This window comes from Aquarana catesbeiana, linkage group LG03 (genome assembly GCF_042186555.1).
Source record: "Aquarana catesbeiana isolate 2022-GZ linkage group LG03, ASM4218655v1, whole genome shotgun sequence".
Lineage (NCBI taxonomy): Eukaryota > Metazoa > Chordata > Amphibia > Anura > Ranidae > Aquarana > Aquarana catesbeiana.
Genome location: NC_133326.1, coordinates 130,814,865 through 130,841,101, shown reverse-complemented (window position 1 = coordinate 130,841,101; position 26,237 = coordinate 130,814,865). Strand labels below are relative to the sequence as shown.

The 26,237-nt window shown below is 43.4% G+C and overlaps 1 protein-coding gene across 1 annotated transcript in view; it reads left to right on the top strand.

Moving 5' to 3' along the window:
- LOC141131682 (src substrate cortactin-like) overlaps positions 1-26,237 on the top strand; it is a 100,397-nt gene that overhangs the window by 60,866 nt on the left and 13,294 nt on the right. The window contains exons 14-16 of the mRNA XM_073619234.1: positions 12,845-12,990; positions 23,858-23,968; positions 24,060-24,327. Coding sequence (XP_073475335.1) covers positions 12,845-12,990; positions 23,858-23,968; positions 24,060-24,327 — 525 coding nt within the window. The remainder of the gene's footprint in view (positions 1-12,844; positions 12,991-23,857; positions 23,969-24,059; positions 24,328-26,237) is intronic.

Here is a 26,237-nt window from a genome sequence, read left to right as displayed (position 1 = left end):
CCTCCTGCTGCTTCTGAAAGCAATCCAATGGCTAATTAGCCACTCAGACTGTTTTCATAAGAAAGCCAGTCGCCAACTAAAATTAAAAATCCCAGGGTTATGGCTGATAGCTTCAGCCATAAACCTGGTAAACCACTTGCAAGCTGCAATGTATATATACGTATTGCAGTCGGCAAGTGGATATTTATCCAACAGTGAATGTGACACTCATCAACATTCATGGTTGGTTAATTGTTCCCTGTATCTTAAAACATGCACCAGAAAGATTCACCTACAGTAAATATTAGGTTAATGTCATATTTACTGCATTATAAATACGCCCCATATGTACCTGTGCATTATTATATTATATTCCTGAAATCAAAGTGGTGTAGTGTAGTATTCCAGAAGAAGAAAATAATTTTACAGTAACTGTAACTTAAATATTATTGCTAAATACTTGATTCTTCATTGAATATTTTATACTAATAAGAACTTGGTTAAGGTGTAATTATTTTATTTTACTTTTGTATTATTATTATTATCATTATTATTATTGGGTAAATATTAAATTTTGCATATTCATATTTTGCATTATCTTTTTGAAGCAGCAGCTAGAGCTTTAGGTTTCTTTTACAAACTCTCTGTTGTTTCCTACTTTAAAGTAATAAGCATTGTTTTCAGACCTCAAAAGCTCACAATGAATTTGTACATACAATTGGATGATTCAGTCAGCAGTGACTCATTGCTTTAATTCATGTATAGGAAGGCTTAGTCAGAGGTTTCTATCAGCACTTCAAAGTGAGCAGCTACTGTTTATAGTACTTGGGTTAATTTACTAAAACTGGAGAGTGCAAAATCTGGTGCAGCTCAGCGTAGAAACCAAACAGTTTCCATTTTTTTTTTGTCAAAGCTTAATTGAACAATCTGAAGTTAAAAGCTGATTGGCTACCATGCACAGCTGCAGCAGATTTTGCACTCTCCAGTTTTTTTTTAAATAAAATTTTTATTGACTTTGCTGAAACAGGAGGTAACCAAGATACATCAAGGTAGTGTGCAGGAGATTTAATCATACAAATGTCGTTCTAATAAAAACCTTAAGGAAATAATCAGGCAAAGATAAGAGAAAAACTTTAGATCAAAAAGATCAAATTTTAATAACAAAATAACAGAATAGTCCTGTAAGGTAGCAAGGCGTGGATGGAGTCCTCACAGAAGTAATTCCAACCCACCTGGTCAGGACCATTCCTAGGAGGACCAAGAATCCAAAAACCTGGTATGCATTACCACAACATTAACTAGACATGTGCGATTAGTTTGGTAAGAATCGGAAATTCGTAAGAATTTCCTGAAATTTGTACATTCGTGAGGATCCGAAATACAAATTTTTATGCATACGAATTTTGTACGAAATACGAATTTTCATTTACAAACTTCAGATAAATTTATCATAACGAACTTTCGTTATTGTTACGAAAAGTTAACAAACCTAAAAGTTAAAAACCCCAGGAAGTCAGCACAGCACAGCACAGGGAAGGTGGGTGTCCCTCATAATGATAAATTTATCATAACGAACATTCGTTATTGTTACGAAAAGTTAACAAACTAAAAGTTAAAAACCCCAGGAAGTCAGCACAGCACGGGGATGGTGGAAGTCCCTCATGATGATAAATGTATTATAACAAACATTCATTATTGTTACGAAAAGTTAACAAACCTAAAAGTTAAAAACCCCAGGAAGTCAGCACAGCACAGGGATGGTGGGAGCCCCTCATAATGATAAATTTATCATAACGAACATTCGTTATTGTTACGAAAAGTTAACGAACCTAAAAGTTAAAAACCCCAGGAAGTCAGCACAGGGATGGTGGAAGCCCTCATAATGATAAATTTATCATAACGAACATTCGTTATTGTTACGAAAAGTTAATGAACTTAAAATTAAAAACCCCAGGAAGTCAGCACAGCACAAGGATGGTGGGAGCCCCTCATAATGATAAATTTATTATAACGAACATTCATTATTGTTACGAAAAGTTAACAAACCTAAAAGTTAAAAACCCAGGAAGTCAGCACAGCACAGGGATGGTGGGAGCCCCTCATAATGATAAATTTATCATAACAAACTTTTATTATTCTTACGAAAAGTTTACAAACCTAACAAAAATTCGTATTTCGTACGAATCCAATTGAATTTTGGACACGAATTACGAATCAATTTTAATACGAAACGGAACGGAACAAAACGAAACAAATTTATTGACGGCGCACATGTCTAACATTAACCCCTACAGGGAATAAGGAAGGGAAGGGAGGTGAGAGTGAGGTGAGGGAGAGAGGATAACACTAAGGTTAAAAGAAGTGTCCAGAAGTCCAGACCACCGCTAAGCCACTTGAGTACTCAGGAGAAAACCAATGATGCAATGTTTCCAAGGACATTTGCCCAGAGACAGAGTTCCTTAAATATGTTATGAAAACAGGAAGGCAAAAGTTTATGGCGCTTCGGGAGAGGCATATGTGCGTTAATCCCCAAAACGAAAGAAGGACGACAGAGCAAGCCTTTTTGAGTCTGATAAACTAGAGACCATAAAGGCCTGCCATCTGCATGTGAAACACTTGAAATGGACATAGTTCTGTATCTCCAAATCTAGCTTATCCCTAGTAGTAGCTTCAGTTCCTTCATTACATCAAAGATGTTCGGCCATACAGAAGAAGTCCACTTCTTCAGTAATGCTCTCCAGGCAACCAGGAGGCATATATGAATCCATTGTAGATAATAAGAAGAACACCCCCCAAGGATCCTGGGTGGGGGTGTCCTGATGTTGGGCCTGATCCAAACAGCAGTAGCAGAGGATCCAGTGGTATGGAGGGCTCTCCAGTTTTAGTAAACCGCCATTACCTCTTTAACTCACCCATGGTGCTCTGGAAATCATTTGTTATATATTAAATGTTTATTTGTTGGGGGGCGCATGTGCGGCTTCCGGCATGGCGGACGTGTCTCTCCCCAACCTCCGCAAAGCTACATCAGCTTGATACAGCATCGGGGGTAAGCCTGAACACCTTCCCCATTCTGTGGGAACCCCATGGGAAAAGTCAGCCAGCAGCAACACTATTACTGTCCACCGTTCAGGCCGCGATCGGGAAAGGCTATGGACCGTTTTATTACTAGGCCTCAATCCTCGGCCTTGAGTTCCCCTGCAGACCCCTTTGCCACGATGGATCCGCTTCTGGGGACGGAGGAGGCCGGTAATCCCACCCCAGTCACAGAGTAGGTACCTGGGGCTAACTCTCCCCCTGCACAGGCAATTCTAACCCCAGACATTTTAGATGAGAAACTGCAGAATCTTCTGTTTCAAATCACCCACAAAATAGCTGCGGAGGTGGGAAAGATTTCATTGGAACTGAGGGGAGAAATTACCCAAATAGGCGAACGTACGGACGCTTTAGAGAACAAGTTTGATGAGATGGTGAACTATGTACAAGCACTGAAGGATTAAAGTCATACCTTCAAACATTCAGTCTCCCAACTACAATTACAGCAGGAAGACTTAGAGAACAGGGAGAGACGCCAAAACCTGTGCTTCCGAGGAATACCTGAAACGGTGGGTGACAATAATCTGTGCCCGTTTCTCCTGGGTCTGTTTAATACACTGGCCCCCACTGTGGTGGATATTGACTGGCGACTGGACAGAGCCCACCGCTCCCTGGGCCCAAAGCCCCCAACTGGAGCCAGGCCCGGAGACGTTATTGTGAGGTTTCATTTTTATGATAGCAAAGAAGCCCTGACTTTAGCTACACGTAACAAATCTCAAATTGCATATAAGGGCGCAAAAATACAGATCTTCAGCGATCTTTCTCCTACCACCCTATCCAAACGGAAAAACCTCCGCCCTATTGCTACACACCTGCAGCACCATCAAGTCCCTTACTATTGGGGATTCCCCTTTCGTCTCATCTTATCGTATCTAAAGAGGGTGCCCAATACAGCCTCTGAGACCTTCAGGAAGGGGGTGTCTTCATAAAAAGCTTAGATCGCCCTCCACTGCCGGATGAAGATCTGCTCCCCCCCTCGCACCAGGCCACCCTAATCCTTCCACCCCCAGCCGTGTTTGGATCCCTGTCAGAGGTCAGTCGAAGAGACTTATCTCCACACCTCAATGCCCCCGATCCTCCAAGCAACCTCCTTGATTCGCCTGGAACATTTCTTCTGGATCCTATCTTATCCTTTATTCATAGGATACTTAATGTTGTGGCTTGGCTCACAGGTTTTTAAGTTACCCTATTTTTTACAGGTAAATGTTCACATCCCCATGGGGTTCTGATGTTATGACTGATTACAATAAGTTTTACTTTCCTTACGCAGGTTGCATAGATATGCTCATAAGGAGAGCGGATGGTTCCCATCCCTTGTGTCCCCTGCCGGAGACTCTCATGTGTCCTTACCTGGCTCTCAGGTTTTCAAATGTTGTTTTTTCTTATTTTTTGTCTTTTTTTAGTTCTTATTTTATGTTTGAACGTTCCTTTTTCCATACTTACGTATCAGATACTGTATGTAGGTTGATGATACCAATTTTTCTTAATTTGCTCCTGAGGTTAACATGCTCTTACACATATATTAGTATGTCTGCTATGGTTAACATGGTTAACCTGCCTATAACATTATTATTGCCCTTAACTTCATACTTTTCATTATGCTTTATATACCTAACTGAGCAACTGATATTGGAACACCAACATGGCGTTGCGGATTTTGTCCTATAATGTAAAGGGCCTGAACTCTATTCAAAAGCGCTGGATGGCTTTGAAGGAGTTCAGGTCCTCGGGGGCTGATGTAGTAGGGGGTTCACTGAAGTTCGCCTCAAAATTTTTTCCTGTCTCCTACCTTGCCACCAATTCCACGGGAAAGGTGGGAGTGGCAATTTTAATTAAAAAATCCTGTCCCATTAGGGTCAAAACTGCATATGCTGACCCCCTCGGGAGGTTTCTTGTCCTGGTATTGTGACTACATGTCCTCCTCTTTTACCCTTGTCAATATATATGCCCCCAACTATGGTCAGATTGACTTCCTTAACAAAGTCTTTGAGTTCCCACAATACCACTCCCAACCCTTCATGATTGTTGGTGGGGATTTCAATTTGGTTATGTCCCCCGCTAGAGACAGACAAACTATTCTCCGAGATCCCCCCCTCACGGAAGGTTTCTTCCCAAGCAAACTCCTTCCGCAAATGTATCAGATCCCACCAACTGTTCAACTCATGGAGGATTAAACACCCTTCCACTAAGAAATTTACTTTTTATTCTATGGCCCATAAAATGTACTCCCGATTAGACCACTTTTTTGTCTCGGCCCCACTTATCCCCTATATTGTTGACTCTGATATCTCCCCCATCACATGGTCTGACCATGCCCCTATCACATTGGATGTGGTATTGTCCCAAACCGCTTCCAGAACTTGTCATTAACTACCACCTCCTACAATCACAGGCCACTCGTACTAAATTGGCTTCAGATTTGAAGAAATTTTTCCAACTTAACACTTACACTGTGGGAGGCACACAAGGCATACTTCCGTGGTGCTTGCATTGCGGAAGGTTCACGCTTGAAAAAGGATAGGAACAGACTCTATCACTCCCTGATGGCTGAATTAAAGGCAGCGGAACATCAGCTCTTGTGTACTGTAAACCCACAGTGTAGAAATTACATAAGGTCACTTCCCTCCGTGATCAAAAAAAAAATCCTTAAATCTAAGTAGGGCAGCTAAATCCATAAAATGGGCAAAACAAACATTTTACGAATATTCAAATAAGCCCTATAGGATGCTAGTCAAGAAGCTTCGTCCATGTCCCTTCCACTCCTTTCCTGACTTTCTTCAACAGACAGATGGAACTAGCGCTCTGCCCCCATACAATGTCCGAGATTTTTGGATCTTTTTACCATAAGCTTTACAATTGCCTAACCCCCGAAAATCATTTCAACTTCACTCAAGAAAAATTTGACAAGTTCTTTTCTGACCTGGCGCTACCAAAACTGTCCTCCTCTGATCTAGTTAAACTAAATGCAGCCATAACTGAGGAGGAACTTTCAAACACAATCAAAGATTTCCCATCTCAAAAGTCCCCTGGCCCCGACAGGTTACCATACTTCTATTATAAGACCTTCCTAGATATTCTATCCCCCCACATGTTATCTTTTTATGATATTTTATTAAAGGAAAGGCCCCGCATTCCTATTTTCCCACTCTTATATTTCCGTTATTCCTAAACCCTGTAAAGACCCCTCCATCCCAGATAACTACAGGTCCATAGCCCTACTAAATTTGGACTATAAAATATTCACCAAAATTCTTCCATCCAGACTCTCTCAATTTATCCCTAAATTAATAAAGACCAAGTGGGTTTTGTCCCGACCAGACATGCAGATGATAACACACGTCGCACCATAAACGTAATAGACTTCCTGAACAGGTCCTCCCGTCCAGCCATTGTTCCAAGCCTTGATGCCTAAAAGGCCTTTGACAGGTTAAGTTGGCCGTATATGTTCTCCACCTTGTCGACATTTGGCTTTCGAGGCCCTTTCTTTAAAGCTTTAGAAGCTTTATATTCCCAGGTTACAGCCCAAGCCCAGATGTCCTCCTTCCTGTCGCCTCACTTTCCCATGATCAATGGCACCCGACAGGGTTGCCCTCTTTCCCCATTAATTTTTATTCTATGCCTAGAACCCCTTGTGGAGGCCATACATCTACATTCAGACATTTGTGGGGTGGTGATGCGACAGGGGGAGTACAAACTGTCCTTATTCGCAGATGATATACTGCTGACCCTCACTAACTCATTAATTTCCCTCCCCTCTTTACATAACTTACTCTCCTCCTTTGGCGCCATATCAGGGTATAAGGTGAACACAACAAAAACGGAGGCTCTACCTATAAAAATCCCATCAGCTCTTTTAACCCAGCTTACACAAGCATATCCTTATAGATGGTGGCCCAGTTCCCTCAAATACCTGGGAATTCAACTAACTCCCATTTATAATTACCTTTACTCTGCAAACTACCCCCCTTGATCCTAGACATCACCAGATCCCTTCAACAACGGACTAAATACCCCCTTTCCTTCTAGGTAGAATTAACATTCTGAAAATGTCCATTTTACCTCGGCTACTCTACTATTTCGAAACCTTACCAGTAGCGATACCTCTATCTCAACTTAAAGCCATCCAAAGAGGTTTCCTTAGATTCATCTGGAATGGAGGGGTGCATCGTATAGCGAGCTCGGTAGTTTTCTCCTTGAGATCGAGGGGAGGTTTGGGTGCACCGGATATTATCAAATATTATTATGCTTCACACTTAAGGGCAATCGTCTCCTGGTCCAGCATGCAGGCCCCCAACCACTGGTCAGATATTGAGAAGGGGGCCCTATACCCGGTTCACCCAAACTCCCTAGTATGGCCCCACCTCCCACGCATGGACCCTGTCCTTAGAAATAAATGCACTGCCCCAATGAACTTCACTCTAAATGTGCGGCGCATCTGTCACCGGAAATTCTCCCTCTCCTCGCCTTGTCCCCCCCTTGTGAACATATTATTTAACCCTTCTAGCCCAGATAGCGTGTCCTTAGGCTGCATATTACCTTGTTTCAACTACGTAACCTAGTACTCCCAGTTACGCGTAGGCTACACACTTTCGATACCCTCAACGATAAGTTTGATATTCCTACTCATATGTTCTACTTCTATCTGCAAATTAGGCATTTCTTCCAATCCCTGTCCCCATCCCTGACCATGGACAAACCTACCCCCTTTGAATATCTTTGCACTCTAGGCCCACACCAACTTCATCTGGTATCGGCCACATATCACATCCTCCATGAGTCTTACCCCCTCTCTGACGTCACTCACCTATACATACGTAGATGGACACAACTGCTAGGTAGACGTATAAACCCCCAGATGTGGGATAGGATCTGGTCCTCCACTTTCAAGTCCTCTAAATGTGTAGTACAAAGGGAGACTTCTATTAAAATTCTCATGCTCTGGTACAAGACCCCTGAGGTCATCCAGAAATCCGATCCCTCAAGCTCAGCGATGTGTTGGTGATGTGGGCTTGACATAGGCTCGCTGTTCCATATTTTTTGGCATTGCCCTTTGATAAAACCCTTTTGGCATGAGGTGATGCTATTACTTCAGAAATTGGTGGATATGACCCTTCCGCTTGACCCAATACACTACCTATTGGGTCTTCCCTTTACCAGTATTGCTGAACATGTTAACTGATTGATTTCCTACATCCTGTTAGCTGCCAACAGAGTTATCCCACTGTGTTGGTTATCCAATATGCCTCCTTCCAACTCATAGCTGACATTCGGAGAATGGAATACCTCACAGCTACTGTATATGACAATATCCCACAATTTAATAAAATATGGGAACCATGGGACCAATCAGAGTTTGGGTCACCCCTCCGTGACTCTATATCATAAGGCAGACATCTGATTACCGTTCGAGCCTTTCTACAGATTTTATCCTTTATGGCTCTCGCCATCTGTTGTCCCATAAAAGCTACCTGACAGGCTGACACTAGCGTGTTCATTACATAGGCAATTTGTATGTACGACCACTGTAATATTTAATGATGTGATTATACATGCTGCATATACCCATGTACAGTATCTCACAAAAGTGAGTGCACCCCTCACATTTTTGGAAATATTTTATTATATCTTTTCACGTGACAACACTGAAGAAATTACACTTTGCTACAATGTAAAGTAGTGAGTGTACAGCTTGTATAACAGTGTAAATTTGCTGCCCCCTAAAAAAAAACTCAACATACAGCCATTAACGTCTAAACCGCTGGCAACAAAAGTGAGTACACCCCTAAGTGTTTGGGCCCAAAGTGTCAATATTTTGTGTGGCCACCATTATTTTCCAGCACTGCCTTAACCCTCTTGGGCATGGAGTTCACCAGAGTTACACAGGTTGCCACTGGAGTCCTCTTCCACTCCTCCATGACGACATCACAGAGCTGGTGGATGTTACAGACCTTGCGCTCCTCCACCTTCCATTTGAGGATGTCCCACAGATGCTTAATAGGGTTTAGGTCTGGAGACATGCTTGGCCAGTCCATCACCTTTACCCCCAGCTTCTTTAGCAAGGCAGTGGTCTTGGAGGTGTGTTTAGGGTCGTTATCATGTTGGAATATTGCCCTGCGGCCCAATCTACGAAGGGAGGGGATTATGCTCCGCTTCAGTATGTGTACACAGTATTCATGGTTCCCTCAATAAACTGTAGCTCCCCAGTGCTCCCCAGCACTCATGCAGCCCCAGACCATGACACTCCCACCACTATGCTTGACTGTAGGCAAGACACACTTGTCTTTGTACTCCTCACCTGGTTGCCGCCACACACGCTTGATATCATCTGAACCAAATAAGTTCATCTTGATCTCATCAGACCACAGGACATGGTTCCAGTAGTCTATGTCCTTAGTCTGCTTGTCTTCAGCAAACTGTTTGCAGGATTTCTTGTGCATCATCTTTAAAATGAGTCTTCCTTCTGGGACGAAAGCCATGCAGACTAATTTGTGTGCGGCGTATGGTCTGAGTACTGACAGGCTGACCCCCCCACCCCTCAACTTCTGCAGCAATGCTGGTATCACTCATACATCTATTTCCCAAAGACAACCTCTGGATATGATGCTGAGCATGTGCACTCAACTTCTTTGGTCGACCATGGCAAGGCCTGTTCTGAGTGGCACCTGTCCTGTTAAACTGCTGTATGGTCTTGGCCACCATGCTGCAGCTCAGTTTCAGGGTCTTGGCAATCTTCTTATAGCCTAGGCCATTTTTATGTAGAGCAACAATTCTTTTTTTCAGATCCTCAGAGGGTTCTTTGCCATGAGGTGCCATGTTGAACTTCCAGTGACCAGTATGAGAAAGTGAGAGCGATAACACCAAATTTAACACACTTGTTCCCCATTCACACCTGAGACCTTGTAACAATAACGAGTCGCATGGCACCGGGGAGGGAAAATGGCTAATTGGGCACAAGTTGCACATTTTCACTGTCAATGGCTGTGCGTTGAGTTATTTTGAGGGGGCAACAAATTTACACTGTTATACAAGTTGTACACTCACTACTTTACATTGTAGCAAAGTGTCATTTCTTCAGTATTGTCACATGAAAAGATATAATAAAATATTTACAAAAATGTGAGGGTGTACTCACTGTTGTGACATACTGTATAACCTACAGTTATCTTTTACTTTCTGTTACCTTGGACAGCTAGTTTGTACGCTATATTTTTTGTTACATGTGACATTTTATGAGTGTTATGTAACTTTTTCCTTTTGTAAAAATAAATAAAAAATACAATTAGAAAAAAAATGTTTATTTGTAAAACAAAGTTCATGTGTATAAAAACCAGTGCTTTTTTTCAGCAGGAACGTGGGGGAACGCAGTTCTGGCACCACCTGCGCTGAATGTATGTAATGGCAAAGGGTGCTAGGGTGTGCTGGAGGCTGGGAGATCTATTGTTGATGGAAGGAATCTACTGTTGAGGGAAGGGTCTATTATTGTTGGCTGCTGGAGGGTCTATTGATGCTGGCTGCTGGGGGATCTATCGTTGCTGGGGGCCAATTGTTGCTGGGAGGGATCTACTGATGAGAGAGGGGTTTGATGTTGTTGGCTGCTGGAGGGTCTATTGATGCTGGCTGCTGGGAGATCTGTTGTTGCTGACAAGGGTCTATTGTTGCTGGGGTGGATCTGTTGTTACTGGGGTGTCATTTTGTTGGGGGAGGTCTACTGTTGTTGGGGAGGATCTATTGTTGAAAGGGGGTTGTATATTTTATTGCTTATTAATAAAATCTATACAAATTACTTAGCACCACAAAATGATACTTGGTTCTGTATTCACTGGAAGGTAGGTAGAGGGTGGAACCAAGGGACAATGCTCAGAGGTGGATAGGAGGCGAAGACAAGGGGTGACTTGAAAAGGGGAGTTCCTGAACCTATTCTCTGAGAAAAAAAGCTCTGATAAAAACAAGTATAAAACAACAAGTTAAAAATGTATAAACTTAAATAAAACAACTAAAATAAACTATTACAGTTTTCCTTTAAAAAGAGGACACTAATTTCATATAAGCCTACTTTTATGAGCAGAAATTACCCTCGGCAATGTAATAAATTGATTACCCTGGTGTCTGTGATGGTTTTAATTTTTTCAGTCATGGTAAAACTAGCAGTAGCTAGCCACATTCGACTTGACTTGTTCTGTAATGTTAAATATGTTTTGCAGCTTATCCAACAACTTCTTTAGTTCTAATGAGTGTCAGGAACTTACTCTGACATTTATAGACACAAGGGCAACACAGTCACATTAATCCAGTCACCATAGAATGTGTCAAGGCAGATGCTGATTGTCAAAGAATAGAATGAGAGGCGTGAAGGTTGTGAATTCACCCCGTTTGAATTACATAATCCCATCCCTTGGTGTCAGTAGGTCTACTTATATGTTTGTCTATTGGTATACATGGCCGAAGGTGTGATTTGTGAAATTGCCAGGTTAGAAATGGCAAAAAAGCAATATATGTACCTTTTTTGAACCAGTTGTCTTTTCTGTCAAAATGTACATCTCGCTATCCTTTAAAGAATGTCCCCTTTCGTTATGGTGTAGAATAATGGTGAGTCCAGGCCTCTATAATTTTCGCTCCTATGCTGGACCACCTGTGTATTGAGAGACCGTTTTGTCTTCCCAAAGTGCAGGTCCTTGCATTCCCTTGCTAGGGTTTGGGTGTTAGGAAAGCACTTGGGGAAAAAAACAACCTCTCAATGAACAGATGGTCTAACATAGGAGGACATAAGACACATAAATTAAAACCTATGGTAATAGATCAAAAAATCCTTAAGAGTCCAATGTTTATTGTTCAACTGGTTACAACAAGCAATGCAAATGACAGCAAAGACTTTAGGCACACAGTCCCCCTTCATCAGGGCTGGGTGAAATGGCAGAATGTTAAAAGGACTCAAAATTACTCCTAAGCTGACTAATCTGCAAGAAGAGAAGTGACCTCTAATGTTGGATTGTCAGTGGAAAGCTTAGTGGTCAGTGGAAATGTGTCTCTAGCAATGGTCAGCAGAGAAGAGGCACTGGTGTCAGTGTAGTATACTCTTATATTGGTAGTCAGTGGTAAAGTCTGCCTTTACACTGGTGTTCTTTACCATGGTGGTCGGTGGAAAAGTGTCCCCTTACACTAGTAGTCAGTACTGTGTCCTCCTACCACGATGGAGTGTCCCCCTTGCAATGGTGGTCAGTGAAAAAAATCACTACACTGATGATAAGCTGAGACGTGCCTGCTTGCACTGGCCAGCCAGTAGGTGATCAGATAGATTCAGAGTGTCAGTGGTTACTTAACTGAGATAGGAGAGGCTCCACCACTCCCACACTGCTAACTCCAGCTCTTCTGAGTGAGGCTGGCACTGTATAATTACAGGCACTGTTTGGTGGACTGTCAGGCTGTCCAGTGCCGGCTGTAATTTAATTCTCTAGAGACAATAAACCAATGTATTGCTTGTTTCTTGGGGAAACTGCTTCAACCAAATTGCTATTGCCACATTGGTTCCAACCCTTATTCAAAAGCAAAAAACTTTTGCCAGTGCTTTATGCAAATTTATCAGCAAGTATCTGCTTAAGGTAATATATTAGAGTGTTGAGGAGCCTATGTATTATTTTTCCGATTTTTACCATTTTCAAAGTGTATATGTTGTGTTCGGATCACATTTATGCTTGAGGGCTGCAGAAAAAAAGATAAGGTTGTGTAGTATTTTTTTTACAGTGAAAATCGTAATAACAGCATTTATTTTTTTAAGTGACAAGTGATGCTCACAATCTAAGATCACGATTTGAAAACATGGCCAAGACAGCAGAGGAAGAAAACCAAAAGAAAGCAGAAGAAGAGAGAGCAAGGAGACAGAAGAGAGACCAGATGGAGCGACAGGGACAAGTAAAAAAAGAGGTAAGACATAAATAAAATAATTGCTTACCGTATTATCACAGTTGGGATAAAAATTTTAATCTTACAAAATATCAGTTCACTAGGAATTTCCCTTTTTAACAGCAAGCGGCAGAACTCCTGGGCCAAAGGTATAGCACCCTGTCAGTAAGCTTTATGGCACTGCAATCTGACCAAAGCACTGAATCCCAGGGTCCAGCTCTCAAAAGAGAAGCGTTACAGGCAAAACCTTGTTTCTTCCGGCATGAGGCTCGGGTACCAACCACCTTGGCCTCAATGGCACTTTGGATGGACATAGACTATGTTACTCTGACTATTTCTCATCTTTTTGTTTCCTTTGCCTTCAATGGTTTTTGTATTGTTTTCTAATCAAAATGCTAGGTAGCCATTGTGACCAAGGATATGTACTGGGAAAAGAGACCTCAGTTTTTTCACCAGTGTCTTAGGTGTGGGTCACGAGTAAAGATGTGCTATGCAGAGGTTCCACTGGAGCAAGCCTTTGCAACCGGATCCATCCAAAGTGCAATTGAGGCCAAGGTGGTTGGTACCCGGGCCTCGTGCCGGAAGAACAAGGTTTTGCCTGTAACGGTTCTCTTTTGAGAGCTGGACCCTGGGATTCAGTGCTTTGGTCAGATTGCAGTGCCATAAAGCTTACTGACAGGGTGCTATATGGGTTCAGGGTAGTGGAACCCCGATAAAAAGGGACCCCAGTCCTTGAAGGTTTTTTTAACGGAGCCCGCCGTGATGGGCGAAGATTGGGTCTGTTTGGTTGTACCACAGAACCCTGCGGCGGGATAAGGTAAGTAGAGATTTCTAAGGAATTTAAAAAAAAATAATTTTCCTTTGGTTTTCTCCTATACAGTAAATGTTGTCATGCCTAAAGTCACCACTGGGGGCTGTAAAGAGCACATACCTGTTTCCATGCTTTCAGATCTCGCTCTGTGTCAGCTGAAGCTGCATGGCTTCCTCCAGCTATCCGTCCTGGCCACTGGTAAGAGGTTGGAGGGGGGGATTTGGGAAGTTTCTCCATTCGGGAATGCTCTTTTCTCCCCTCTTAAGGAGCAGGTGGGGGGGTGCTGTATGATCTGATGGTTTGCCGCTCCGCTCCCCCCTCCACCACCCTCAGCAACGGCAGCTCTCCTCTACCCCCGTGCTCTCCTCCTCCCCCGCCTCCCCACACGCTGATCCAATCGGATCGGAGGCCCGCGTGCGAGCAGGAATCACTTTTTTGAAAAAAGAGGGGGGTGTAGTGAGGAAGTAAGGGGGGCGTGGCTTAGCACGGCCTTGGCGCAGGCGTCACAGCAGAGGGCAGATTAGCTTATAAAAAAGCTCCATTGTCCATCTCATTTGGACTAACGGAGGGACACAGAAGCAGTCCTGGGCATGTGAGTGTGAGACACAGGCATTGCCCAAGGCACATTTACTCCACTTCAGGCTGAGCGCATAATAGCAGTAACAATTACTGAACTATTGCTCAGCAGTGGGTGCATTTTTTCCTTGTAAAGTACCTCTGCATTTGTGCTTACTATGCATTCTAGAAGAGGACATACAATTTCCTCAAAGAGGGGACCAAAGGTATCACCTTCAGGCTCTGAGGACCCTAGTCTCACTCCAGCAATGCCATCCCCCCTGAAGATCCAGAGGTAGCTGATCAGGGTGAGCCATCGGGTTTGTTAAGTGTTGCAACTGTTTCCAACACTTCAGCCCCTGTCTACATTACTGAGGATGTTTTCTCCTCAGCTTTGGTTGGGCTGGAGGAAAGATTGACTGCTCTAATCGCATCTTCCCAGCATGGGAGAAAGTGCGATAGGTCCCCTGCTACCGCCCAGGACCCTCAAGCAGAGGATCGATGGGCAGGGGAGGATGAGGCCCCCACAGGGGACCGTGAGGAGGCTGACTCCTCTTCCGAGGAATCAATTCTGGAAGAGCCTTTTTCAGCTTCACAATCTGAAAAATTGCTGGTGCAATCGCTGACAGAAATGGTTCGCTCCACATTTAAGCTACCTTTAAACGAGGCAGCTGAAAAACCCACTTTCTCTTTGGGTTCCCTAAAGCCTCCCCAAGCTATGCATGCTTTTCCTGTCCATCCATTGTTGGAACAGCTTATGTATTCTGAGTGGGATCACCCAGATAAGCATTTTCTCAATCCTAAAAAGTTCTCTACACTTTATCCTATGGAGGAAAAATTCAAAAAAAAAATGGAATATACCGGCTATTTCCTCTGTGAATAAAAATGTAAGTTGTCCAGTAGACAATGCTCAAATGCTTAAGGATCCAACCAATAAAAGATTGGAATTCCTGTTAAAAAGCTAATTTTTTTTGGCAGGGACAGTAACTCAACCCGCAGTGGCGGCAATAGGTGTATGTCAATCCCTGAAGGACCAGTTGAGACAGGTGCTCAAGGTCATCCCTGATAAACAGGCACGGGATTTACTAGAGCTTCCAGGGGCATTATGTTTTGCTATTGACGCTATTAGAGATTCTATCCTTCAGGCTTCGCACCTGACGCTTGTACTTGTGCATATGCGTTAGATCTTATGGTTGAAATGTTGGTCAGCCGAAGCGACATGCAAAAAACTCCTGGCTGGTTTTCCTTTTCACGGTGAATGGCTGTTTGGAGAGGATTTGGATACATACATCCAGAAAATTTCAAGTGGGAAAAGTACCCTTTTGCCAATTAAGAAAAGGAATAAACGTCCTTCAGTTAAACGGGCTCCTTCTCCAGGGTCAGGGGCGTCAGCCTCTAGGCAGTCGCAATGTCCTCTGCTGTCATGTTCAAGGGGTAAACCTCAGGGTCAACCCCAGGGATAGAAGAAGTCCTGGGGAAGGAAACCTACAAAGCAGAATGCTAACGCCTCTTTATGAAGGGGCGCCCCCGCTTGCACGAGTGAGGGGAAGACTTCTGCAGTTCTCAAGGGTCTGGCAGGAAGAATTTCGGGACAGATGGGTGCTCTCCACAATAGCTCTGGGTTACAAACTAGAGTTCCGGGAGTTTCTGTCCCCTCGTTTCTGAGGCCAAATGTCCCCAAAGATCCAGAGAAAAATAAGTCTCTCTTTCAAGCTTTAGACCGGCTTTTGTCTCAAAGAGTGATCATGGAGGTTCCCATGGAAGAGCAGGGGTTGGGGTTTTATTCAAATCTCTTCATGGTGCCAAAACCAAATGGGGATGTCAGACCCATTCCAGATCTCAAGGATCTGAACCGATTTCTAAATATCGTTTTCGCATGGAATCAATCAGGTCAGTAGTCTCCATCCTGCAAGGAGGAGAGCTTCTGGCATCAATCGACATCAAGGATGCATACCTGCATGTGCCCATTTTTCCCGCTCATCAGAAATTTCTAAGTTTCGAGGTAGAAAAACTCAATTTTCAGTTTGTAGCCTTGCCTTTCGGACTAGCTATTGCACCCCGGGTGTTCACAAAAGTTCTAGCCCCTCCTCTGGCCAGACTAAGGGCTCAGGGTATAACAGTTATTGCATTCCTAGACGACCTGCTCTTGATAGACAGGTCAGTAGCCCGCTTAGACAAAAGCGTGGTCACCACAGTCAACTACCTGAAAAGTCTAGGTTGGGTTCTCAACTTAGAGAAATCTTCCTTAAAACCATTAAGAAGGCCAACATACTTGGGTCTGATCATAGATACAGAGCAGAAAAGAGTATTTTTGCCACAAGCAAAGATCAGCGCCATAAAGGAGCTGGTCCGGGTCGTCAGAGCAAAGAAAGACCCTATTATTTGCCTTTCCATGAGGTTGTTAGGGAAGATGGTGGCTTAGTTCGAAGCCGTTCCCTATGCTCAGTTTCGTTCGAGACTGCTGCAACACAGTATCCTATTCGCTTGGAACAAAAATGTCCAAGCCTTGAACCTGCCAATGCATCTATCTCCAAGGGTGCGCCAGAGCCTAAGTTGGTGGTGGTTAACCAAGAACCTGCAGAAGCGGAAATCCTTCTTACCAATCACATGGGAAGTGGTAACAACAGATGCCAGCCTTTCGGGTTGGGGAGCAGTCCTGGAGGAGGCGACTGCCCAGGGGAAGTGGTCCAGATCCGAATATCAATATTCTAGAGATTCGGGCAGCACGCTTGGCCCTGAGGGCCTGGACATTCAGATTACAGAATTGTCCTGTCAGAATCCAATCCGACAATGCCACGGCAGTGACCTATATCAATCACCAGGGGGGTACAAGAAGTCTTGCGGCCCAGAGAGAGGTAAACCATACCCTAGCTTGGGCAGAAAATCATGTTCCAGTCTACATTCCAGGAATAGAAAATTGGCAGGCGGACTACTTGAGTCGCCAGCAGTTGTTCCCGGGGGAATAGTCCCTTCACCCCGATATCTTCCTGGCAATATTCCAGAGATGGGGGATCCCGGATGTAGACCTATTCGCATCCAGGTTCAACAAAAAAGATTGACAACTTTGTGTCAAGAACAAGGGATCCTCTAGCATGTGGAACAGATGCCTTGGTGACCCCGTGGGATCAGTTTTCACTGATTTATGCATTCCCTCCTATTCTGCTGCTTCCACGACTTCTTTGCAGGATCAAGCAGGAAAGAAAGCCGGTGGTTCTTGTAGCCCCGGCATGGCCCAGAAGATCTAAGGTATGCAGAAATTGTAAAGATGGCGGTAGGGGACCCATGGACCCTTCCACCACATCCAGACCTGCTCTCGCAGGGTCCGGTATTCCATCCTACCTTACAAGCGCTAAATTTAACAGTTTGGCTATTGAAACCCACATTCTGAGGAAGCGTGGGCTTTCAGGATCAGTTGTATCTACAAGGTAGCCGGCCTCCAGAGTCATATATTATAGAATCTGGAAGACATATGTTTCCTGGTGTGAATCCAGGGGTTGGCATCCCAGAAAGTATGTCATAGGTAGAATCCTTGCCTTTCTACAAATAGGGTTAGAGATGAAGCTGGCCTTGAGTACTATCAAAGGCCAGGTCTCGGCCTTATTGGTATTGTTTCAACTACCACTTACTTCGCATTCTTTGGTCTGTAACTTTTTACAGGGGGTAACGCGGCTTAATCCATCGGTTAAGGCACCCCTGAACCTTTGGGACTTGAATTTAGTTTTGTCGGTATTACAGAAACAGCCTTTTGAGCCAATACGACATATTCCCTTGGTCCTTTTGACAAGGAAGCTAGTTTTTCTGGTAGCCATATCTTCTGCAAGAAGGGTATCAGAGTTGGCTGCTCTTCCTTGTAAAGAGCCATATTTAATTATTCACAAGGATAGGGTAGTATTGCATCCTCATCCTAACTTTCTACCGAAGGTAGTGTCAGGTTTTCATCTAAATCAGGATATTGTTCTACCTTTATTTTTTCCAGAACCCTGTTCTACGGAGAAGTCGCTGCATTCACTGGATGTAGTGAGAGCAGTCAAAGTCTACTTGAAAGTCACTGCTCAGATTCAAAAAACGAATGTTTTGTTCATGCTGCCTGAAGGTCCTAGGAAAGGATAGGCACTAGCGAAGTCTACTATTTCTAAGTGGATTCGGCAAGTAATTGTTCAAGGTTATGGTTTGAAGAGGAAGATTCCACCTTTTCAAATCAAGGTGCACTCTACCAGGGCTGTTAGTGCTTCGTGGGAAGTGCATCACCATGCCTTCATGGCTCAAATCTGCAAGGCCGCACCTTGGTCTTCAGTCCATACACTCACTAGATTCTATCATGTAAAAAGGCATGAGGATATCGCCCTTGGGCGCAGTGTGCTGCAGGCTGCAGTATAGGTCCTCAAGTCTGATGGTGTCCTATTTTTTGTTTGTGTCTCCCTCCCCTCAGATAGCATTGCTCTGGGACATCCCATATAGTTATTACTATGGCTCTGTGTCCCGTAATGTACGATAAAGAAAATAGGATTTTTATAACAGCTTACCTGTAAAGTCCTTTTCTTGGAGTACTTCATGGGACACAGAGATCCCACCCCTCTTTGGTTACACGTGTATTGCTTGGCTACAAAACTGAGGTACTCCCAGTAATGGGAGGGGTTATATAGGGAGTGAACTTCCTGTCTTAGGGCGTGCCAGTGTCCATCACCTAAAGGTGGCCTATATACCCATATAGTTATTACTATGGCTCCGTGTCCCTTGATGTACTCCAAGAAAAGGATTTTACAGGTAAGCTGTTACAAAAATTCTATTTTCCAAGCCTGTAGAATTTACCTTATACATTAGCCGTGTGTAGGGAACTGTATCGAATGCTTTTGCAAAATCCAAGTATACCACGTCCACAGCCACCCCTCTGTCCAAGGTTTCACTTACCTCTTCATAAAAATAAATCAGATTTGTTTAACAACTTCTGTCTTTTATGAATCCATGCTGTCTGTTGCTTAAAATATTTTTTTCCAGCAAGAACTCATCGATGTGGTCTTTTATTAAACTCTCCAGTATCTTCCCAACTATAGAAGTTAAACTAACAGGTCTATAGTTACTTGGTAAAGACTTTGGTCCCTTTTTAAATATAGGCACCACTTTGGCCCTACGCCAATCCAGTGGTACTATTCCCATCATCAATGAGTCCCTAAAATTTATATACAATGGCTTTGAAATGACAGAGCTCAATTCTTTTAGGATCAGTGGGTGGATGCCATCTGGTACAGGTGCTTTATCCACCTTTTATTCTGTCTAAATATTTCTGGACCATATCACTTTTGAGCCATTGTGGATCATTTGGGGCTGAGTCAATACAACTCATTATGGACATGAGTTCCCCCATGCTCCTTTGTATACATGGAGCTAAAGAAACTATTTAATAAACTTGCCTTCTCTTTGTCCCCAGTCACCCACTCTAGATTATTTTTTAAAGGGCCTACATGCTCAGACCTGACCATTTTACTGTTAATATAGTTGAAGAACTTTTTGGGGTTTGTCCTGTTATGTTTTGCAATCTGCCATTTGTTTTGAATGTTTGCATCCTTGATTTCCTTTTTACATATTATGTTATATTCTTTGTAACATTTAAACGACAATAGTGTTCCTTCATTTTTATATTTTTAAAAAGCTCTTTTCCTATTGTTTATAGCTTTTTTTAACTTTGGCCATCAGCCACATAGGTTTTATTTTTAGCCTTGTAAACGTATTGCCCATGGGAATATACTTTGCAGTGAGTTCACAAACAGTCTTTTTGAAGAACTCCCATTTCTGTTCTGTATTAATCAATGCCAATATTCCCTCCCAGTCTAACTCTTGGAGAGCAGCCCTCATCCTTGGAAAATTTGCTCTCTTAAAGCGGGAGTCCCGCGAAAAAAAATTTTTTAGATGTCAGCAGCTGCAAATACTGCAGCTGCTGACTTTTAAAATAAGGTCACTCACCTGTCCCAGGGTCCAGCGATGTCGGCACCCAAGACCGAACCGTCCCTCGATCCTCGGGTGCTGCCGCGGCCATTCTCAGTGAGGGAATCAGGAAGTGAAGCGTTGCGGCTTCACTTCCCGATTCCCTACTGCGCATGCGCAAGTCGCGCTGCGCTTTCTCAATGGTCCCCGCTATCTCCTGGGACCTGTGCCTTTCCCAGGAGACAGCGGGGGAGTGCGGGAGGGGGCGTGACTCCCATGGGAGTCTATTCCCGGAAGTGGGTTCAGATACCTGTCTTAGACAGGTTTCTGCACCCTCCTCCCCTCTGAAAGGTGTCAACTGTGACACCGGAGGGGGGGAGGAATCCGATGAGCGGAAGTTCTACTTTTGGGTGGAACTCCGCTTTAAAGTGTTGTGTTTTTTTTTATCTTTCCCGTATTTGTTTTTTTGCTTACAGCTAACATCAAATGAAATCATGTTATGGTCACTGCTACCCAGATGTTCCTTTATATGAACATTAGTAACAAGCTCTGCATTGTTTGAGATTACCAAGTCCAACGGAGCATCATTCCTAGTTGGGGCCTCAATAAAGAACTGAATTTATTCTCTCTTGAGAAGAGATTAGGGGGGATATGATCAACATGTACAAATATATAAGGGGTCCATATAGTGAACTTGGTGTTGAGTTATTCACTTGACGGTCATCACAGAGGACAAGGGGGTCTAGAGGAATGAGATTTTATCTCAAAATACAGAAAGGTTTCTACGCAGTAAGAGCTGTGAAAATGTGGAATAGACTCCTGCCAGAGGTGGTTCTGGCAAGCTCAGTAGATTGCTTTAAGAAAGGCCTGTATTCTTTCCTAAATGTACATAATATGATTGGGTATTAACATATATAAGTAAAGTTGATACAGGGTAAATCCAATTGCCTCTTGGGGGATCAGGAAGGAATTTTTTCCCCTGCTGTAGCAAATTGGATCATGCTTTGCTGGGGTTTTTCACCTTCCTCTGGATCAACTGTGGGTATAGGATTGGGTATATGGGATTGTATGATATTATTTTTTATTTATTTATTTATTCATTTATTTATTTATTTTTATTTATTCATACATCACGATCTCCACAATGCCCCTTCTCCAAACAATTGCAGTGAATGTGCTACCGCCTGATGTTCAACAGCATGTAGTCCTGAATGTCAGGAGGTAGAACATTCACTGCAATTGTTTGGAGAAGATGCTTTGTGGAGATTGTTATGTATGAGCGTGGAAAGCCTTAGTGATTATTGTGAGAAAGGCGCTGTTTGACCACTGAAAATTTCAATACACTCTGGGTTTTTTTGCATTCTCTATTGGGACTATTTGAATGGACACCTTCATAGGTGTGCGCAGCCTATTGCATTAGGGTGTGCACCTCAAAGCTCAAACACATATGCGTTTGTGACATATTAACTGGCCTCTTCCCCACTCACATAGGTGTGCGCAGCCTATTGCATTACGGTGTGCACTCCAAAATGTATTAAAACATGGACGGTGTTAGTAGGGCAGTGGATGGCATCAGCAGAGCAGTGGACTTTTTAGTAGGTCAGAAGTTGGTGTCAGTAGTTTTTTATTAATTATTATTTTTTCATTATTTACAATTTTTTTTTTTGGGAGCTGCATTGGGGGGCTTTGGTGAAATATCAGCAGGGGAATCTGCGTGGCACCGGTAGATTAGGGTGTGCCCAGGCACACCCCCTGCGCACGCCTATGCCCGCTCATAATCCTGAAACAATGGGGGGGCACACAGAGGGACCTGGGTAGCAGAAAGAAGAGGAACTGGGACAAGAAGGGTGGCATATATTAGTACCAATCCCCTTTATTTTCCTCCTGTGGCAGCTGAATGTCGGCGAGAGGGAGAGGAGAAGAAGCCTACTTTCAGCTGCTACAGATTGGTTCCACAAATTTCCACTCCCCGCCGCCTATCCTGTCCAGGTTCTTGGGGTAAGGATCGCGGCTTTACTGTGACCTGTCCACAACTGACTGGTTGCCAACTCCAGGATTAGAGTGTGCCCAGGCACACCTGGCACACCCCTTGCGCACGCCTATGGACACCTTCTTTATTGCATTGATGTTTTATTCTTGGAATTAATGTTTATTTTATATATGATTCATTCATGTTTACTGCTACATTTATTTATGAAGTGATATTTTCTAATTTGTGGTCAGAAAATTGTGTCAGCTGCTTTACACCATCTTACTAAGTCTGAGCGCTAGTATTACAACTTTGAATTTTTTTGTCATATCTTATTTTAGATAATTTTAGATTGATATCATAACTTGGTCTCTGGGCTATGCAATGCAGGCAGATTATGAGTAGTGGAATGGGCCAGCAGGATGCTTTGTTAAACTATCACAGCACCTGTCCTTGGCCCTGATAAAAACAGTGGGCTGACTCTTTGGTAGAGTTTTGCAAATATCAAAATGCCTTGATGGAGGGATGTCAGTGTGGAGGAGTAAAGCACTTTACACACAATCAGAATATCGTACAAAAAATTCCGCTTTCAATGAGATCGTACAATAATCTGATCGTTAGTACACAGCTGTCGTTCAAAATCTTCCGAAGGGAAAAACACGAAAATTTTTCTCGTACGATTTTCATTTGATTAGTACACTTTTCGTCGGAAAAATACAATACTTATGCACAACAACACATTACATCACTTCTGAATTTTTATTCTGTCATACAAAATTTTTCGTACTTCAGTAACCTATTCGTTTTCGATATAGAGATTAGCATCCAAAGAAACACAGATGATCATTCATCTGATAATCTCATTTTGTGTACTAGGCTTAAGTGTTCCTAGGCAAGCTGCATTTGCATGCTTTTCATTCTTGGCAAGGCCCGCATGTGATGAAGTGCCTCCATGAGTGAAAGAACTGAAATGCAATATATGAAAGGAGTGGGCCAGGGGTAGTCAATTTGGGGAGGAAAGAGGGAGAGATGACAGTGTAGGTAGCTGAATCTGACTTGCTGCTGCCTCTAATACACACTATGACTAAGCAGTTTCAGTAAAGGTGAGGAGCCTAAACAACTGTACAAGACTTAAAGCAGTTGTATACCATTTTTTTAAACTTTTACCTATAGGTAAGCCTATAATAAGGCTTACCTGTAGGTAAAAAAAAATATCTCCTAAACCTGTATGGTTTAGGAGATATTCCCCTCCCAATGAGCCGCTGACTGCAGCGGCGCATGCGCACAGGGGATTCTCGGCTGACAGCCCGGCAGCCGCCGGACTTTGCCGGAAAAAAAGTCTCCCGCGCGCATGCGCGGGAGTGACGACATCGTGGCTCCGGCCACTCACAGCGCCAGAGCCGTGATACCCGGAAGGCACGCTGAGGGGAAATGTCAGCTCCCTCGGCGTGGACAGGGTGAGATGCCGGCGCCTCGTTCTAAGGTAAGTATCTCATAATGAGCTAGTATGCGGTGCATACTAGCTCATTATGCCTTTTCCCTTACAGGTGTAGGGGGGGGGGGAAAGTCAGCGGGTTTACTACCGCTTTAAGGAAAACATAGAATTAAAATTTAAACTGTTGATTTTGTTGTAGGTTCAAGAGAATGTAGAAATTGAAGTGCCTCAGGGGCAAAAAGTTCCAATACCAGTTCCTACTCCAACTCCACGTGTTTCCACAGTGACTTCCAAACCTACTGAAGATGAAGTAAATACATTTACATAGACTTTTATATTAGATATGGGATCATCCACATCTTGCTATTATACCCTTCACATCTTTCCTATATTTATTACAGGATCCTAACTATGAAGCACCTCCAATGGTCCCTCCCAAAGTGCCAATGATGATGGTTCCTGTGCCCCCTCCAGATGAATCAGGCTCTGAGGAAGAGACATATGAAGACATTATTGTCCCCCCACCTATGACAGAAGATGAGTATGAAGCTATTCCAGATCCTCCACCAAGGATGCAGGAAGAAGAGGATGGTGATGATTATGAATGTATCCTGGATGAACCAGTTAACCAAAAACAGGACGAGCTTTATGAAGAATTAGCAAAAGATGGTGAGTAGAATGAGAACATTCAAAAATAATAAGAAGAAGAGAAATAAAAACCTAAACGTTAACCCAAGCTTTTCTCAAACATATTTTATTTATTAAGGTTTTCAAAGTAAATACAAAAACACAACAATAAAACCGATACAGCCAAATGCAGTTCAAAATAATTTGGAATTTAATAAGTACAGTATATATTATGTTTGTTTTATCAATTTGTGTAATTGGGAAAGGAACCCGAAGAGTTAAGGCCCTAGGGCATTCTTTCTTATACTTTAGATGACATTAGAATATGCTGGCATCTAGCCAGCAGGACCAGATGTGTTCAAATTTATGCATGGGGTTATGTAGAAAGTGAGTGTGTTTCTCAAAAGCTATACACCTATTCAGTTCTTGTAACCAATCTTCTATAGCTGGGGGGAGGGGGGAGATGTGTGGAGACCCATTTGATGTTTTATTATATCATTTATATTTGATGTTAATGCAGCAAACAATAATCTGGAGACCGCTAGAGATGTTCATTCAGAAAGGAGGATTTAAAATTACCCAAAATTCAAGTAAATGGGGTCAATGTCTAGCGAGGAACCCATTACAATATTGAGGGCTGTGATAACTCCAAAACAGTACCTTTCAAGTTTGTGGCTAACCCGCCTAATTTACTTTAATGTTTTCTCTACCGTCCACACTGATATGTTTTTCCTGCATTGTTACCTTGCAAGATAAACACAAGAAAAATGTTTCCCTTTAAATCCTATGGGACTCTTCACAGCACTGCCTTATCTGTGCGGTACGTTTTGAAGTCCTGCATGCTGCATCTTTGGTGTGGTTTTGAAAACCAAAAATGCAGCTCCCCATTGAAATAAATGGAAAACGCATTAAAATCATAGTAAAATAGTTTTGCATTTTTGGTGCATTTTTGGGTCACATGTCTATTTTTCACAGGTGCAGGCAACCCACACGGGAAATGCATCTGAAAATGCATCTGAAACACAGCATAAGCATTTTTACTGCGCTTTTGCTACAGAGCAATGTGCAAGTGCCCGTGTCTACATTGGCTACATATTGTCACTACAAAATTTAAGAAGTACAGGCAAAGCTCGTTTGGCTGTACTTCTCCTGTGGATCACAGGAGTGCAGTTTGTTCTGCACTCCTGTGACCCATTTTCAGAAGACAGCGGGCTCAGCTGACGTCACAGAGCCGGTCCAGGCTGGGGAAAGATCCTGACCATGTCGTTGGGATCCACCCAGGAACCTTGACCGGTACCTGGCTCAGCCACTCAGCGAGCCACTAAGAGCCTGAGCCAGCCACTCCCACCCCCTCCACAGCTTAGTGCTCCAGTGAGCGGGGGGGGGGCAGAACAGACAGTGGAGACTGACAGTCACCAGCTCTCTGCTCACGGAGCACTGAGAACCAAGCAATCAGTCGTGTTTGATCATTTGGTTCTCAGCCTTATGCCGCGTACACACGACCGGACTTTACGGCATACTTGGTCTGGCGAACCGGAGTCCGTCAGACAATTCGATCGTGTGTGGGCTCCAGCAGACTTTTTTTTCTCAAAAATTTGACGGACCTAGAAATGAAACATGTTTCAAATCTGTCCGACGGACTCGAGTCCGGTCGAAAAGTCCGCTTGTCTGTATGCTAGTCCAACGGACAAAAACCGACGCTAGGGCAGCTATTGGCTACTGGCTATGAACTTCCTTGTTTTAGTCCGGTTGTACGTCATCACGTACAAATCCGTCGGACTTTGGTTGATTGTGTGTAGGCAAGTCCGTTGATTCGGAAAGTCCGTCGTAAAGTCCGTCGTAAAGTCCATAGAAAAGTACGCCGGACAAAGTCTGCCGTAAAGTCCGCTCGTGTGTACGCGGCATTAGAGCCGCCTTGGGACAGATGCAGCATCACATCAAGGCTGCATCCG